The 16,136-nt window shown below is 41.7% G+C and overlaps 1 protein-coding gene across 4 annotated transcripts; it reads right to left on the bottom strand.

Annotated features, from left to right (window-relative positions):
- Nucleotide 1: 1 nt before the first annotated feature.
- On the bottom strand, nt 2–13,431 carry cdk11b (cyclin dependent kinase 11B). Of its 4 annotated transcripts, none has more exons than XM_069694018.1 (20): nt 13,393–13,431; nt 12,286–12,416; nt 11,726–11,865; nt 11,463–11,590; nt 11,193–11,370; nt 10,604–10,779; nt 10,206–10,331; nt 9,998–10,096; nt 9,552–9,689; nt 9,391–9,465; nt 7,759–7,988; nt 7,554–7,644; nt 7,340–7,461; nt 7,141–7,246; nt 6,906–7,027; nt 4,920–5,027; nt 4,427–4,543; nt 3,873–4,021; nt 1,145–1,334; nt 2–587 (listed from the first exon to the last, which is right to left on the bottom strand). In XM_069694018.1, exons 2-20 carry the CDS (start codon nt 12,394–12,396, stop codon nt 495–497), a joined length of 2,499 nt encoding a protein of 832 aa, XP_069550119.1. In that variant the 5' UTR covers nt 12,397–12,416; nt 13,393–13,431; the 3' UTR covers nt 2–494. The 4 variants fall into 4 exon arrangements, with proteins under 4 accessions (XP_069550119.1, XP_069550120.1, XP_069550121.1 ...); XM_069694019.1 differs by having other exon boundaries at nt 10,604–10,740; XM_069694020.1 differs by lacking the exon at nt 13,393–13,431 and having other exon boundaries at nt 12,370–12,416.
- Between the last annotated feature and the right edge of the window lie 2,705 nt (nt 13,432–16,136).

Below are 16,136 nucleotides of genomic sequence, written 5' to 3'. Positions count from 1 at the left end.
ACAAAGTTTCAAACTTTATTTCTAGCCAAAACATCGTCTCCCTGTCATGAGGTGAGATGACATTCCCAAGTAAATTTCTAAAATAATGCTGGATGGAGCCCACAGCGAATGCTGCATCATTATACAGTAGCTCAGGCAGCCAGGAAATACCAACCATTTATGAAATCTGGTCCTCTCTCTCATGAAGTATAAAAGGGAAAATAAAACAAAAGTCAAACATGAGAACTAAACTTCTGATAGATTTATGGTTGCGTCTCCTCCTTAAGAGCTAAAATAGTCACATTTGAAATGATGAAATGGCTTAAAAACACAGAAGCCGCCGAGATTCAACATGTTGGAGCCATCAGTCTCGCTGTTAGACAGTCCTGACTCAGATGCTGATCTGGCCTACAGCGAAACCAGTGATAGCGTCCGGTTCCAAACAAACAACAAGTCCCAGAGCTCTGTGCTCCATCTGTCTCTGTCGGACAGCCGGGCGTCCCGCGGTCTGAGACTCAGAACTTGAGGCTGAATCCCGGGCCGACTGCAGACACTCCCTGGTTGCTGGTTGTCAGGTGGAAGCCGGTGTCCTTTAGGTCGTCGTCGCCCTGGAGACAATGCAAACACAGTTGACTTGTGGCAACAAATAAAACAGTTCATCACACCTCTGGTATCGTTATGGGTTCATTTCTTGCATACTTATTACAGAACTGATCAATACTACCTGGTTATCTTTAGAAAACCTGAATTTATTGAGACATTTTGATTGTGATTTCACAAAAGTATGCATGAAGATGTTAATTATAAAGAATATTTTGTTATTATTCTTGCTGGGATTCAGTGGAGAGTTTTAATGTGCCTCGGTCTGTTTCACAAGCTGTTCCAGCCTGATACAACTGAAATAAACAACCGATACCTTTGCTCTGGTCTAATTTGTGCGCAAGGAAGCAAAGATAAAATATTAGTATTAGCCTTAAACTCTTGAGTGAGTGGGACCACTGCAGAAAACATTAGGAGCTAAAGGGTGCTCATCATGGAAAACACAAGGAGGAAATACACGGACAGAAAGCAGGAGCCTGTTGGTCTGTAATCTATTTAACACAGACAGCATTCAGAAAGCCTGGTAGCTGTATGTAATGGAGAAAGTGGAGCCTAATGTCCTTACCAGGTGACTGTAGCCCAGGCCTCCCTCGGGTGGACGAGGACTGGTGCCTCTCTTCACCCTCTGCTGCTCGCTCTTGGCCGGCCAGGTGGGGAACATGGAGGGGTCGATGGGGAGCGGCGTCTCTCTGAAGTACTCGTGCTTCAGACCCTCGTCTGATAAGATCCTCTTACTGGGGCAGAAGGTGAGGAATCTGGAAAACGGTCAATAATTCGTTTTAGAAGGAGTCTTTCAAAGTGGAAGCAAAAGTAGCAGGGCGGCTCTGGTTGTTGTGTGGTCTCTGATTACACTTCACTATGAATTTATTTTGGTAAAGAGGTGACCTGGTGCCGCTCTCACCTCAGATTTTCTTTCTGCAGTTCTATTAGGTCTGGTGTTTAGCTCATCGAAAGCCGCTTCCGCAGTTGGAAAACCAATCAGGGCTTTGTAGGGCGGATTAACCGTGGAGGAGTCATCTTTGTGGGCCAGAGCCAGAAAAATAGTGACAAGAAACGGCCAACACATGACGCAAGCCGGGATGACACTGACGCAGCTCTGCAGGTTGTTTTAAGGAAGCCGACCCAGCAGCCAACAGCAGTAACCACATCTGTGTCGACTGAAAGTGATGCTGATGAAATCTATGTTGTTGTTTTTTTGGTCCACCCCGATGCTTCTATCCGATAGCTACATTATCAGAAGTGGACGTGGGAGGACTGCAAGTCAACCAGCTGAGTTTTACTTTAGTTGCATGGGATGAAAAATCTCCTGCATTCATTAAACTACATCTACACAGACAATGTGGACACAAGATGCCGCCCAGACATGAGGGGCCAGAGAGTTTACACAGGGAGGCCAAATTGTACATGACAGGATCAACACAGAATAATAGAGCTGCTCAATTGTGATAATTGGCTTTCAGACGAACCGCGTCTGAGTGGAATCGCCCACATGTGAGCAGGGAGCTAAAATTAACAGCAGCCTGAAAAGATTTTACCAAACAAATTGTGGAATCCCTGATAGGGGTGAGTGACTGGGATTAGACTGATACCAGCTCTGTAACACATGGGGCCAAATACTGGATTTGAAGAGGACAATCTGCCACTTGTGTCCAAATCATTGTTTCTGTTTTGGAATTGGAGGAACGTGTGCTCTTCCCGCACCCGTGAGCTCGCTCCTCCTCAAGAACCCTGAGACCCCGCTGTTTTCATTTGAGCAGTACAGACCTATTAACACCTGGATGATGGAAATACATGATTTAATAGGATAGAAAACTGTATTCTGGGTCTTTAGGAAGGCGGTTGAAGTCAAAATCTCTCGACTCCTACATTTGAAGTAGTGAGTCTCAGAGGTTCGGAGATGCGCCGCGCGTTGAAGCGCCTCCTCGGGTCGAACACTAAACGCCGACATCTCCAAACGCCCTCCTACACAGGGGCGGGTGTGATATTCCAAACAGCTCTGCGATGTCTACTTGCCAAACTACACCTCCGTACGTCTTCTGCGCAGCTCTACTCTGAGGATTTTTCAAACAGTGTTGACCGTGCTGTGGTCCCAGTGTGTCCCGGGCTGAATGCTCCGAGTCTTCTGACAGCTGGACGGTTTCAGCGGCGCTGGACACGCGCCAAACTTCCACTGAACCGTGAACCCTCCGGCAGCACAGTGGACATGTTGTTACCCTCCTCTGCAGCCGGGAGCTCACCGAGCTGCATGGTTTTGTCATTTGCAGGTGTAGACAAAAGGCTCTGCGGGAGGGTAAAGACCTGAGAGGCGAAGCTCGTCTCTGCTCTTTGCAGCTGCGAAACAATACTGATCTCCTGAATGTGCGGGAAGAATTATGAACCCATTTACTCGCTGTGTGAAAATGAATTTTCCGTTTTAAATGTGTTTTCTAAAACATTTTCCTGTAGTGTGGCGCATCACCATGGTGAGTGTGTGTGAGCGTGTGTGAGAGCGTGTGTGTGTGTGTGTGTGTGTGTGTGTGTGTGTGTGTGTGTGAAACGGAACATGGGGATAGAACGGGACTCTTGCTGGGGCATGTTGATGAATTACCAATCCACTACCGCTGTCATGTTTTATGTCAGCTTGCCAGAAGTGCACTGGCTGAATAAAAAGTTCTGGAAAGAGCAACAGAAGTTGACAGGGAAGACATGTGTTTGTCCAAGTACGGCAATTTCCACTGTAGGAGCCTTGCTGATCGTTAGTTGATACATGCATGCCTTTCGTTGATGTATGATATTCAGGGCTTTCCCTACGATTACAACACTTAGCGCCACATCCAAGTGATTTTTCACAGCACCTTAAGGCCTCCAGAAACCTGAGGAAACCCTTAATGTTCTGTCACGACTGTACGCGGTGACATCAGATATGTTAAATCATCCACACAGGCGTTGTGTTCAAACCCAATTCTAGACTTTTTAAACTTTGAGAAATAACAGCTCAAAATCCTCAAATCTGGTCAATTATATCGTTAACAAATACAAGCACAAAAATAGATTTTTCAACTGTTTGACCATTTTTTTTTTTTTTTCCAGTTAAAAGCACAGGTCTCACATGGTATAATCACTGTGTATTAATACCTATATAGATTTTGGTGAACACGGTTAACTAAACACACAGATAACAGCTGGAGCCCTGCAGTCAGATTGAGGGGAGTGCAGTGTATGAGGAGCATTGTGAGTGTGTGAGCTGCAGTGTGTGAGTGTGTGAGCTGCAGTGTGTCTTGTGTGCGGAGGGAGACGGTCTTTGAGAATCCTACTTGTTCATGAGGTCGAAGCCTTGGTCTGACAGCAGCGCTCCAAAGCGCTTTCGCAGGTTGTTGTAGGGATACTCTGTGAAAGTCATCTTCTTCACAGCGGGCAGCTCGTTGTAGCCGGGCCAGATCTTCTCGCTGGGTGACCCCAGGTCCTGCAGGCAGCAGACATACTTTCAGTGCGAGGAGAGATGGATATGAGATATTCCCTATTTGCCTAATGTATTCTTCCACCGCAGACATGTGGCATCAGACCAGCCCTGAAGTGCATTTCAGTACTTGACCTGATCGCTGGTAGCGACTGTGACATGGGATGCCTGCATGACATCAGTCCACGTGGTTGTTATGCTTTACATAGATCATCTACTGAGAATTATTCAGCCAACTGTGGTGAGCCTCACTGTTTCATAACAGCTCCATCAGCTGGGTGGATGGCTACAAATGGCTCCACCCTCTGGTTCACTGCAGAACCGCATGCCGACATAACTCGATAGATTTACAGGCAGTAAACATTTCATTTTCATTTATTTTATTCTAGAAAAACAAACGAAGACATTTACCTTAAAAACCTTGTTAATTTGGTCAATTTCAGATTTTCCAGGGAAAAGAGGTTTCTGGGTAAGCAGCTCGCCAAATATGCAGCCCACTGACCACATGTCCACAGCTGTGGAGTACTCCTGCGGAGAGAAGAACAAACACAGTGGCAGTCCGCAGAAACATAAAGTAGACAGTCTGCCTGGCACGTTTCTCTCAGAGTTTGTCTCGTGTGTGAAAGTGGATGTGCTCTGACAGGTTACTGGGCCGCCGCCGTCTGGCTGCGTAAATCATCCACGCCGAAACTCAAATAGCATTTTGTGGTATTTGGTATCTTACAAGCCAAATGCTTCACAGATGTTGTCTCCTCATGGAAATTTATCTCTGGCTGAATCAATCAAGATGATGTAACCGCCTCTCGGAGAGTACATCACCTTAATGTTTGCGGTGTCAGATATTGCGCTGGTATTCGGTCCGGCTCCTGCGGTGTGGGCAGGCGGGCTGAACTTCAATTCTCACCTTGGCTCCGAGCAGCAGCTCTGGCGATCGGTACCACAGGGTCACCACGACGGGGGTGTAGGGCTTCAGGGGGGAGCCGTACTCCCGGGCCAAACCGAAGTCACCAATCTACAGTAAACGACACGGTGAAAAAACAAAAAACTTCAAGACAAGTAGATTTTATTTTGGGCAAAAGAACGACGCCTAAGCATTAAAAGGACTCCTGTTTATATTGTGATCTTCTGGCTTTTTACAGCAGATCAAATGATCATATACCCTGGCTACAGGCTTGAGGTGACATTCATAGTTTCAAGTGGCAATTTGCATAAAATTCAAAGATAAATGAAATCACGAGAATCACTATTTGGACCTTCTCTCCTCTGCGCACACAAAAATAACTTTATTTTAAGATTGATGTTTTTCTATTTTAGGTTTAAAACTTCTTTTCTTTCATATCGAGGTATTATTTAAGAAAGAAATCATAATCTCAGAGCTGGAAGTAGTTTCAGATTTTAGGTGCCACACCTCCATCTACAAATTCCCCACCTCCTTACACCAAACAAGTGACTTACTTCCAGACACTCGTGCCTCTTTCACAGCTAAAGTAAGACTTGTGTTTACCGTTGGTGTCAAAGAGTTGTTTTGCCACCGTGGCTCCACAAACATGCTCATGACCTCAGCTTCAATGTTGTACTGAGAGCCTGACTCTGTTATAAACAGGAACTACCACCAAATGGAGCGGATATCAACAACTTTAAATCACTCAGCCGCAAGGATCCCTGGACTTGAATTTCGAACATTAACTTTTCATCAGACAGCTGATTACCAAATGGTCCATATATGTGCTTAATCACTAGTGGTAAATAAAACTAGAGCGCTCGAGGTGAAATATGACAACCTTGTTCAGCATGCGAGGGTCGAATATTCTGTTACACATCATCTTGTGATGTTTTATGCATTGCAAGGCAACCAACTTCCTGTCATATCAGCTTCAATTAGGGAGTCTTACATTTCACAGGAAGTCAACTGTCGAACTGTTGTAAATGTATCATTTCCATTCAAAAAGTGGTTGTGTGGGATTATTATGAAGATGATTATGTCTGGAAGGCCAACTAGTCCTTCAAAACGATAAAAAGACTCACATTATTCGTAAGAAACAGCAGTGAACAAAACCTACTTCATTCTCTAATTATGAAATGTGACTTATTATTTTGCTGCGGGCTCCCGGAGTTGCACTCACAGTCCATCTAGAGTCATCTAAAGGGTCATTGGGCCTCATTCGCTGATATGTGCGCAGAAACGTTCTTGCTTTGCGCACAAAGTGAGCGCGCACGCAAAATCCCTGAGGGATTCATGACAACAATTTTGTTCTCACCACACCGTGCGTATGTTCGTGAATCAGAATCATTCCAGAGAAAAGGTACTTTTCAAAAGTGTTTTAAAAAATGATGCGTAGGCTGCCGTTACCGAGGCTGCCGAGTGCGCACTGTGACACAGGTTAACCCGTAGAACCCGATAGCGCGGCGAGTGTTTATCGTAGAGAGATAAAGCGGGTATCTCCGGAAAACTGCACGGCTTGAGCTTTCCAAAATTGTCGGTGCCTCGTCTGTGTAACGAAGCGTTGTGGAGATAATCGCAGTTGAAGTTGCGTCATCGTTACAGTCTGCGTGACGCTGCGTCCACCTCCACCGCCGGTATCGCCGCTGCTCTTAATTGAATAATTCCCAAAGTCCCAATCGACTCACGACTTACTGGATATCGTATGATAAAAGGTGTGTGCTTACATTTTCCAAGACAGGCAGGTAGTCATCATTTGTTTGTACGCGTTGTCTAAAGTCATTTGTTTGTTTCCCAGATTTGTGCGTCAAATGTTGGTACGCACGGTTTAAGCATAGATATGTGCGTACGCAGTGTTAGTGAATGAGGCCCAGTGTTGCCACGGTAACAGCAAACTAGCCCCTCTAGTTAGCAAGACTGAGAGTAAAAAAAACTGCAGTATTAGCGTACCTTTAGGATGCCCTTGTGGCTCAGCAGCAGGTTGGACGTCTTCAGATCGCGGTGAAGAATCCAGTTGTCGTGGAGATGCCGGACTCCTCGAAGCAGCTGAATCATCAGAGTCTTTACTTCTCCTGAAACAGAGGAGCATAAGAGCTTCTGTGAGGTAGAGGAGAGACATTCACTGCTGAAACACCCGTTTCAGACACAGAGAAACAGACCAAAGCTTCAAAGTGCTTGTCATCACCTGGCAGGAAGGGCTGCTTCATGGTTTCCATCAGACTCTTCAGGTCGTGTTCTACATAGTTCATCACGATGTAGATTTTGTCCATATTGCTTCCGACAACTATTTCCTAATAACGAAAAGGAAAGAGGAGATTAGATTTACCCAGAACACTTTTGGATGACCAACAAAATCATGAAAGCTAAAGAAAAGGTCCTCTCACCCTCACAGTGACGATGTTTGGATGCTGAGCTTTCAGAATGGTATTGATTTCTCTTAACGATGTGATGGGAAAACCCTCCTTCTCCTTTTCCATCTTCAGCCTTTTCAGGGCTACAATCTCATCTGCAAACATCACAAGGTATTTACTGTGTCATCAATAAACACGCCTGAAAACCCTGAAAAGATTAAATTGATCTGTATGTATATTTTCATACCGGTCTTTTTGTCCTTGGCTCTGTACACCACGCCGTAAGTTCCCTCCTCTATTCGGTTCAAACACTGAAATTCCTCAACACTGCGGCAACCCTGAACGCCAAATGTAATCAAAGACCGTATTAAACATGAAATAAATACACATACATGTAAGAATTTGTCTCTCGGGGATGGCGTGCAGAGTACTTGTGCCGTGCTGGCCCTGACCTGTAATGCCGGCAGATATTTGGGCAGCTCCTTCTTCAGCTCCACGGGTGAAATTGGGGGAGAGTCGGGGATGTAGTTCTCTTCAGGAGTGGGGGAGCGAGAGTGAGTTTGAGACTGAGGGGTGGGGTCATTCTCTCCTGCTTCATCCTCCTCCTCCTCCTCCTCCTCCTCCTCCTCCTCCATGTCCTCGCCACTCTCCTCCGAGTCGTGGTCGAAACGCGACTCTGGCACTGTGAGGTGATGGGTGAAGTCAGTTTAGCATTGGTCAGCGCGTTAAATGACAGCAGCTCGAATAAAGACACGGCCTGCTCACTGCCGCTGATTCACTCTGTACAACTGTGCTTCTGCAATTATGTTTACAAACACATTCAATTAGTGCAAAATCAACAATTATTATCATTAACAGTTAATATACAGATTATCGTCTTAAATGATCATTACGTGTACAAAATATCTGAAAGAGAGCAGGTTCATACATTTAAAAAAAATAAATTAAAAAAAGTTGTTTTTTGTGTGTGTGACCTGCAGTAAACTACTCAAATTGATTTAATTATTATCAAAGAAAACAACACATATCAAACTCTTCCAAATCTTGACATTTTAAGAACTGGAACCAGAATATTTTCCGTCACGTCCTGCTTGAAAAATGACTTAATTTTAACTTTGACATTTCTGCCCACTGATATTCAGCTAATTGAGTTATCAGCTGTTTTGGCTCCGATTCATGTTAAGATATCATGACGGTGGTTCAGTTGTCATCAAGGGACCCTTGTACAGAATTATGTTCCTCGAAATGACAGGTGGTTCGGGGCGACCCTCCCACCGCTGATGAAGACATTAAGACGCATCTGAAAGCTCCAGAAAAAGCCAGGAAATCAAATCAAGACCCATTTTTCTATACCATCTTTCAGATCGTGACTTAAACTTAGCACTGAGCTTTGTTAGTTGATATCTACTGTTAATAAATGTTATCCGAAGGCAAATGGACTTGCTTGATGTTCTTGAAAATGTTTCAACTCTCGTCTAAAAAGGCTTCTTCCGTCCTTTTTCAAGAATCTCAAACGAGTCCAGTTTCCTTCTCAGATAACACTTGGATCGTGACTTGGATGACTGAGAGTCTTCCCAGATACATTATTCACTGGTAGTCCCTGTAGTGTAGGACCTGCCAACAGCCCCGGCAGGAAAAGCACAGGTGTAAGAAACAAAATGAATGATGGCTAAATACCGTTTGATTTGGTTTCAGGGTCTTGTTATTGTGGACGGTGGCTCACTGTCACACGGTCATACTATATTCTAACCACACTTGAATGGAACATAGTCTTTGTTAATGGTTTTAACATCTGTGCTGGTCCAAGGACAAGTCAAAATGTCCGCCGTTAAAAAGGTCACGATATCAATCTTCACTTCTGCCGTGTTGTGAACTTGTGGTTTCGTTGGTATTTGGATCACAGACTGCAGCAAAGCTTTCACTGTTGCTGATGTGATTGCGCAACGCCACTCTTCCATCTAAACTGACTTCTAAATAAAAACTGGGAATTGTTCAACCTGCCGATGACTTTCCTAGTTCAGAAGATCTCAAATTAGATGCAGTCCGTACAGTGACATCACTGGTGACATCAGAGGTTCACTCACATGCAGGTATGTGATTTCCATTCTCTCTCTCCTCTTCGAAGTCTTCCTCCGACTGCTCGTCCTCACTCACGTCCTCTGACGGGGAGAAAGACGCTGCGTTAAACCTGGGACTTGACAAAAAAACACATAAACTACAGCATTAGATCACTTAAACATTTTACCTGCACTCTGCTCAGACCTTCCTGAGCCCGACACAGACTCCCCCTCCTCTTCCTCTTCTTCCCCCTCACTTGGACTGCTGGACTCCTCCTCATCGTCGTCGTCGTCGTCTTCCTCTTCGTCAGACCCCGATCCCGATGCTAAACAAGATGGCTTTTTAATAAATAATCACGAGCAGTTCAACTTCAACGCTAAAACTGCTGGGACATCCCATAATCATAGTTACGTGTTGGCACCAGTACATTCTTCTAGTCCAACTACTGCTGCTGAAAATCGAAACGACTAATGACGACTATGTGACCATGTTCATTACAGTCCTCTGATTATCATCTGAAGGAGGTTCAGCCATTTAAAGAAACAGGACAACCCTGTTATTACCAAACATTCGCTGTAGCTCGGTGTTTAAACGTGGTGTCAGCTGATTGCTAAAAGTCACGTGGTCCATTACCGATGGAGGATTCTGCAGTACTGGTCTTCCTCTCGCTGTCACTGATGTCCTGGAGGTCAGCGAGCAGGTCTTTGCTTTCTGGCTTTTCCTCCTTCGATGCTGAAGGAAAAAAAACATCGTGTGAGTGAAGCGGAAACAGAATTAGTCTCTCGTGAAGTCAGATACAGTTATGAGAGAATCAAATATGCAGGTATGATGATCAAATTACTTGAACTTTTCCGTGGTTCACTTTGGTCAGCCCTGTCCCGGGGAACGCGGGTGGGACTGCGGCTGCGGTGACTTTGTTTTGGCTTGTCCTCGTACTCATCAGGTAGCATCCGATGATGAGACGGCACTTTGGACGAGAACGTCTTACGTTAATCACTGCTGCACATCTTGTTTCGCAATTCACAGGGTTTAAAAATCACAAACTTTACAGTTGGTGGTAAGACAGACACCTTTTGTGTTTGTGCTTTTTAGAATAGTTCGATATTTGCGGAAGTTTGCTTACTTAGCCTAGCTTAGCATAAAGACTTACAGCAGAGTGAAGTGGGTACATGGTTTCGTTCATAGTGGAGAAAAAAAAAAAAAAAGGCCCCTGCTGTCCAGCGCGTTACAGCTGTTTACCTTCTCGTCGTGGCCCTCTCTCTTTGCGCCGCTCTTCAGCCCTTCTTTCCCGATCTTTAAATTCCCTTTGCTCTTTTTGTTGTTCGCGCAGTTTTCGGTCCCGCTCACGCTGGCGCTCCAGCTGCTCCAGCCGGTCCCTGTGGTCCAAAAAAAACCCAGGAGAGTCCACTCGAGGTCTGTTTAGATAACCAGAAGTCCAGTCTTGTCACCACTTTCTTTGGTTTGTAGTTAAGAGTTAACTTGATTCTGCATTATCTATGTGGCCTTGCATGAGTAAACACACCTACAATCTTGACTTAACGACTTGTGTTTTGTGTAACTACAGATGCAGTGAAAATTACTTCAAAGAAAGAAAGAGAGAGAAAAAAGAAGGAAATAAATCTAGACCATGTTTTGTGTAGCTTAAAGGCTTTAACAGCTTGTCAAGAAATTAATATATGAAACATACTGAATAGCAGTTCCAATCTAATTAAACATACGTGTTATCTTTAAAAAAAAAAAAAAATGTGAATGACTTAAACTCAGAAGACTAAATATATCTGTGTTTAACTGAGTAAATAAACGGTGTCTCTGGGAGGTCGGTGCTCACCTCTCTCTGCGTGAATGAGCTCTGGCCTGTTCCCTTCGTTTCTGCCTCTCCCAGTCTCGCCGGGTTTTTTCTTCTTCCCACTGACGCTTCCTGCGATCGCTCTCTCGCTCTTTTTCTTTATCTTTGGGGCGTGCGTGTTTCCCTGCTGTATTAGTTAAAACGGTGAGTGCAAACAGATCTGAAAAAAAAAAAAAACCCACCAGTCTCAAGCATGGTGTATTCAGCTGCAAAACATGTCTGCTTTGATGTAAGCGAGCGGCGCTGCCTCACCTCCTTCAGCAGAGTGACTGCGATGGCGTCTTTTATCTTTTCTCTTCTCCTCCTTCCGGTGGTGAGATTTGTCCTTCCTCGCGATCTGCTGTGGGGGCTTGATTGCTAGTGATTCATCTTCCTCTCCCCTACGATCAACACAAAGGAAACACTGTCAAACTGTAAAAATATTACAGATATACCAACTGCCACCATAAAAGTACTCTTTCCTAACTTAGCAATATATTTATTTGCTTATATTTGTTTCCTGAAATTCTGAGTACCTGTCCTCGGTTGAGTCTTCCCGTGTGTATGGGGAGTTACGAATTGTTATTTCCATCCTTTGATCCCGTAGTTCTCCTTCCTCCGGAGTATCTCGTTTGGCTTCCCGATCATCCGCCTGTGGAACAAGGCCCTGGGAGAACTGTGCCAGACAAGAGGAGCACAATTTTGGGTTAAAATGTCCTCAGATAATGAATTTAAGAAAATCAATAAAGGCACTACGACATTTGGATGTAGCTACTGGCATCATCAGTTTTAATCAATTTATTGCCAAAACATAAATACATTAAAAAAAAAAATTAAAAAAACATTACCTGTTCCCACCAGAACTGTTTCTTTCTCTATTTATTAAGCAAACGCTTCTAAAGCAGCATGCAGAGACTGAGACACTAACACATTCATTAAAGCACAGAATTATAATAAAAAATAACCAATATGGTGGATTTTACATATACAAATTTAAATACAAGGCAAATGGATAGCTCGGATATAATAAATCACTGTACACTGTATCAACATGCATTAATAATATGGGTCTGACATTAGCTTTGAGATACTTTACATTTTTCTGGCGCTTAGGATCTGTTTTCTCTTCTAACTCTCTTCTACGTTTTTTCTCTAGTAGGATTTCGTCAAGAGTTTTTACTTTCCAGGTCTCCTTTTCGTCCCCCATCAGCGTCCACTCTCCACCGCCTGTTTTAGGTCACAAACACACAACACAAAGGGGTCAGCACAAAGAGGTCGACTTAATCTGAACCAGGAAGAGAGTCTGAGGGAAAAGGTACAATAATCCGTCCTAAGTGATCGGATCACAATAGCAGGGATGTTGAAGCCAGGTGTGCCGAGCCCGACCGTCCTCTGTACTTCAAAACCGAATGAATCGATGTAGATCCAAGACAGAGAAGAGACAAACACTTTCTGGTGTGTTTCCTCAATGCAATATCCTGGTTGTTGTTTTTTACTTTTATGTAAGCTGTCAAGATAGAAATGATCCTGTTTCATGAGCCTGCTTTGTGCATCCTTGGCCAATACAAGAAAAACGAGTAAGTCTTTGCAAAAAAAAAAAAAGAAGGTGAGATTTGGAGGCCATACAAATGAGCACGTGTTTTAAATCCACCACAATAAGAGCTTTAAAACAAATCAAAGTAAACAAAAAAAAAGGTGGAGTTTACACCTGTTCAACGGCATGACGTGATGTCAGTGCATCTTATTTCAACGAGCTGCTGTCCCACCGAAATAAACAGGATGTGAATAATCCCGAGCTGAGACTCGAGTCCGCTCCGTGTTGTCCCCGAGCGAGGCCAGCCACGGAGACACAGACGGACTCTACAGCTGCTCAGAGCACCGACGAGCACATGGGGAACGAGCCCGCACGTGCCCGCACACCGAGCGAAGCGGTGGGAAAGTCAATAACTTCTCAACCCGATGTGTGACGTCAGTCCGACCGGCGATGCTAACGCTTCAGATAGCACGCGTTAGCAAGCGAAAACTAGCGACTGTTGCTAAACAACTTCTGGAGCTAACTCCACCGTTTTGACAGAAATAATTCATATGGCCGTTAAGAGTTATCAGCTGGGGAACATGTAGCAGCGTCCATAGCTCAAATTAAAAGCCTGAAGGCGACGAATGATGCAATTGTTCAACGAGCAGATGAAATTGTTAAACAAACCTGAAATATGCGCAGCGGTATTGTGGCACACCGGAAGTCTAAAAGCGTCGGTCTGAAAAAACGTCCGGTGTGAAACAACGACTTCCCTGATTCGATTATATTATATTATATTATATTATATTATATTATATTATATTATATTATATTATATTATATTATATTATATTATATTATATTATATTATATTATATCATATTATATTATATTATATTATATTGTATTGTATTGTATTGTATTATATTATATTATATTATATTATATCGTATTATATTATATTATATTATAATATATTGTATTATATTATATTGTATTGTATTATATTATATTATATTATATTATATTATATCATATTATATTATATTATATTATAATATATTGTATTATATTATATTGTATTATATTATATTATATTATATTATATTATATTGTATTATATTATATTATATTATATTATATTATATCATATTATATTATATTATATTATATTATAATATATTGTATTATATTATATTATATTATATTATATTATATTATAATATATTGTATTATATTATATTATATTATATTATATTATATTATATCATATTATATCATATTATATTATAATATATTGTATTATATTATATTATATTATATTATATTATATTATAATATATATTATATTATATTATATTGTATTGTATTATATTATATTATATTATATTATATTATATTATATTGTATTGTATTATATTATATTATATTATATTATATTATATTATATTATATTGTATTATATTATATTATATTATATTATTATTATATCATATTATATTATATTATATTATATTATATTGTATTGTATTATATTATATTATATTATATTATATTATATTATATTATATTATATTATATTATCATGCTGTCTTATTCAGACCATTCACAATATTGTTTGCAGAACACAAGTTCATTCACATTCACCTTTTGATGTTGCCTATAATCATTTTAAAGCCATGCAAAAACGTGAATTGACGTGACGTGAACCACAAAATTGTTGTGGTTGCTGCAGCAACATTTATGACAAAAATCCCTGGATCACCAAGACCTTTGTCACTAATTAACCTATTTCTCATTTCACGTTGATACTTAGATCAGTTTCCATGGTGATGCTGGATAAGGTCTGACATTCTGAATATTCTGAATAATTATGGGTGAATATAATATTTAATACAACAGATTCTTCTCAATATGACAGATCCGTAGCAGTTGTTTCAACCTTCAACCTGCCACTAAGGAGACAGCCGTACACAAAGCTGAAGTAAACAGATCCATCACCAGCACTGAGCCTTCCAGAAATCCAGAGTTACCGCCTTCTCCAGTTCTGAAGCCTGTGGGTGCCTTATCATGTACCATTGAGGCCCAAATTTACGGAGCTTTAACCTCTTCCTTTGGTGGAACAGTACAGTGCAACAATTTCATCCAACATTTGTCACAGAAGTTATTTTCTGTCTGGGTAAAATCAAGTGGAAGATGCAAGTAAATTTAACTCTTGATCTCAATGTAAAAGTTGAATCTGTCTAAACATACAAAAACAAATGACTGTTTGGCTTCTTAGAGTGTAATATACAGGTCAATAGATAATATTTACCATAATAAAATGAGTGAGTTCCTGAGATTACTGGATTTCATAACATCTACAAACCCAGCAGAGTGCTATTAATATAATTCCAGTGAAATCACTGAAAAGAAAAACATAAATTGGATTAAACCAAGTCTGGTTTTCAGTCACATCATGAGTGTCACGAAAATCTTCAACTCATAATTGTGTTGCTTGGTGAACTATTATCTGCACGGGATGTGAGGCAACCAGAGATGAGTAAACCACACAGGCCTTGAATTGGTCCTTATCATTGAGAAAGACAGATATACAACGAGGCGAATGACAATTACTGCCAATAGATTTATGAGGTGCTGACCTTGGTGAACACATGAGCTTGGGCTAAGGTCTCATACAGAGCAGGAGTTATGGCTTATTGTGTCAGTCGAGGATTTAAAAGTGTTGGAGAGCAGAGCTTCCTAAGCAGTGTGGCGACTGTTTCAGACTCATACAGGTGAGCACAGCTTTTATTTGAATGTTGGGATATGAACTGAAATCTGCTTCAGGGACATTAGCACTTAATGCATTATAATCCGATTATTAGATTTGATTTTTACAAAGCAATTAAATAGCAACGAATTACCTTTACTCTCCTAATCACATGACACGTAATGATACCATATTCAACTAGAGTTGTTTTATTGTTGTCAAGATGTCGCCACACTCGTGATGCACCTGGAAGGAACAAGTTCATTTCATTTGCCATTTTAAAGCTGGAACAACTTCATAAAATTAAGTAAATACAACTTTATTATAAGATAAGAGGTGAATACAAAGTAAACATGATAAATAGTTTTATTCAATGCATTTTTAAAGACAATCGGTTTCCTAGATCTTTTTAAGTAAGGTCAACTTGCCTATTTTATAGTGATTTTGTTCCACACAGGCAACTCTGTGTCGGAGTTCCTGTGTCCAGGCTGAAGGGTCAAACAGCGAGTGAGCTCTGATTCCAGCAGATAAACCTCTGAGGAAAGAAACGACTTCCCACATGGACGCCGACAGTGCCGGCAGGGTGCAGTATGATCGCTGGAACGAGAACAACATCCACATGAACGTGGAGGCTTCACAGTCTACTGCGATGAGGTGAGATTAAATAGTGCCTGCAACA

This window comes from Brachyistius frenatus, unplaced genomic scaffold (genome assembly GCF_029030835.1).
Source record: "Brachyistius frenatus isolate BFR_SWC_R1_liver_20210118 unplaced genomic scaffold, ASM2903083v1 Contig_16, whole genome shotgun sequence".
Taxonomy (NCBI): Eukaryota; Metazoa; Chordata; class Actinopteri; family Embiotocidae; genus Brachyistius; species Brachyistius frenatus.
This window is presented reverse-complemented; position numbering and strand designations above follow the sequence as displayed.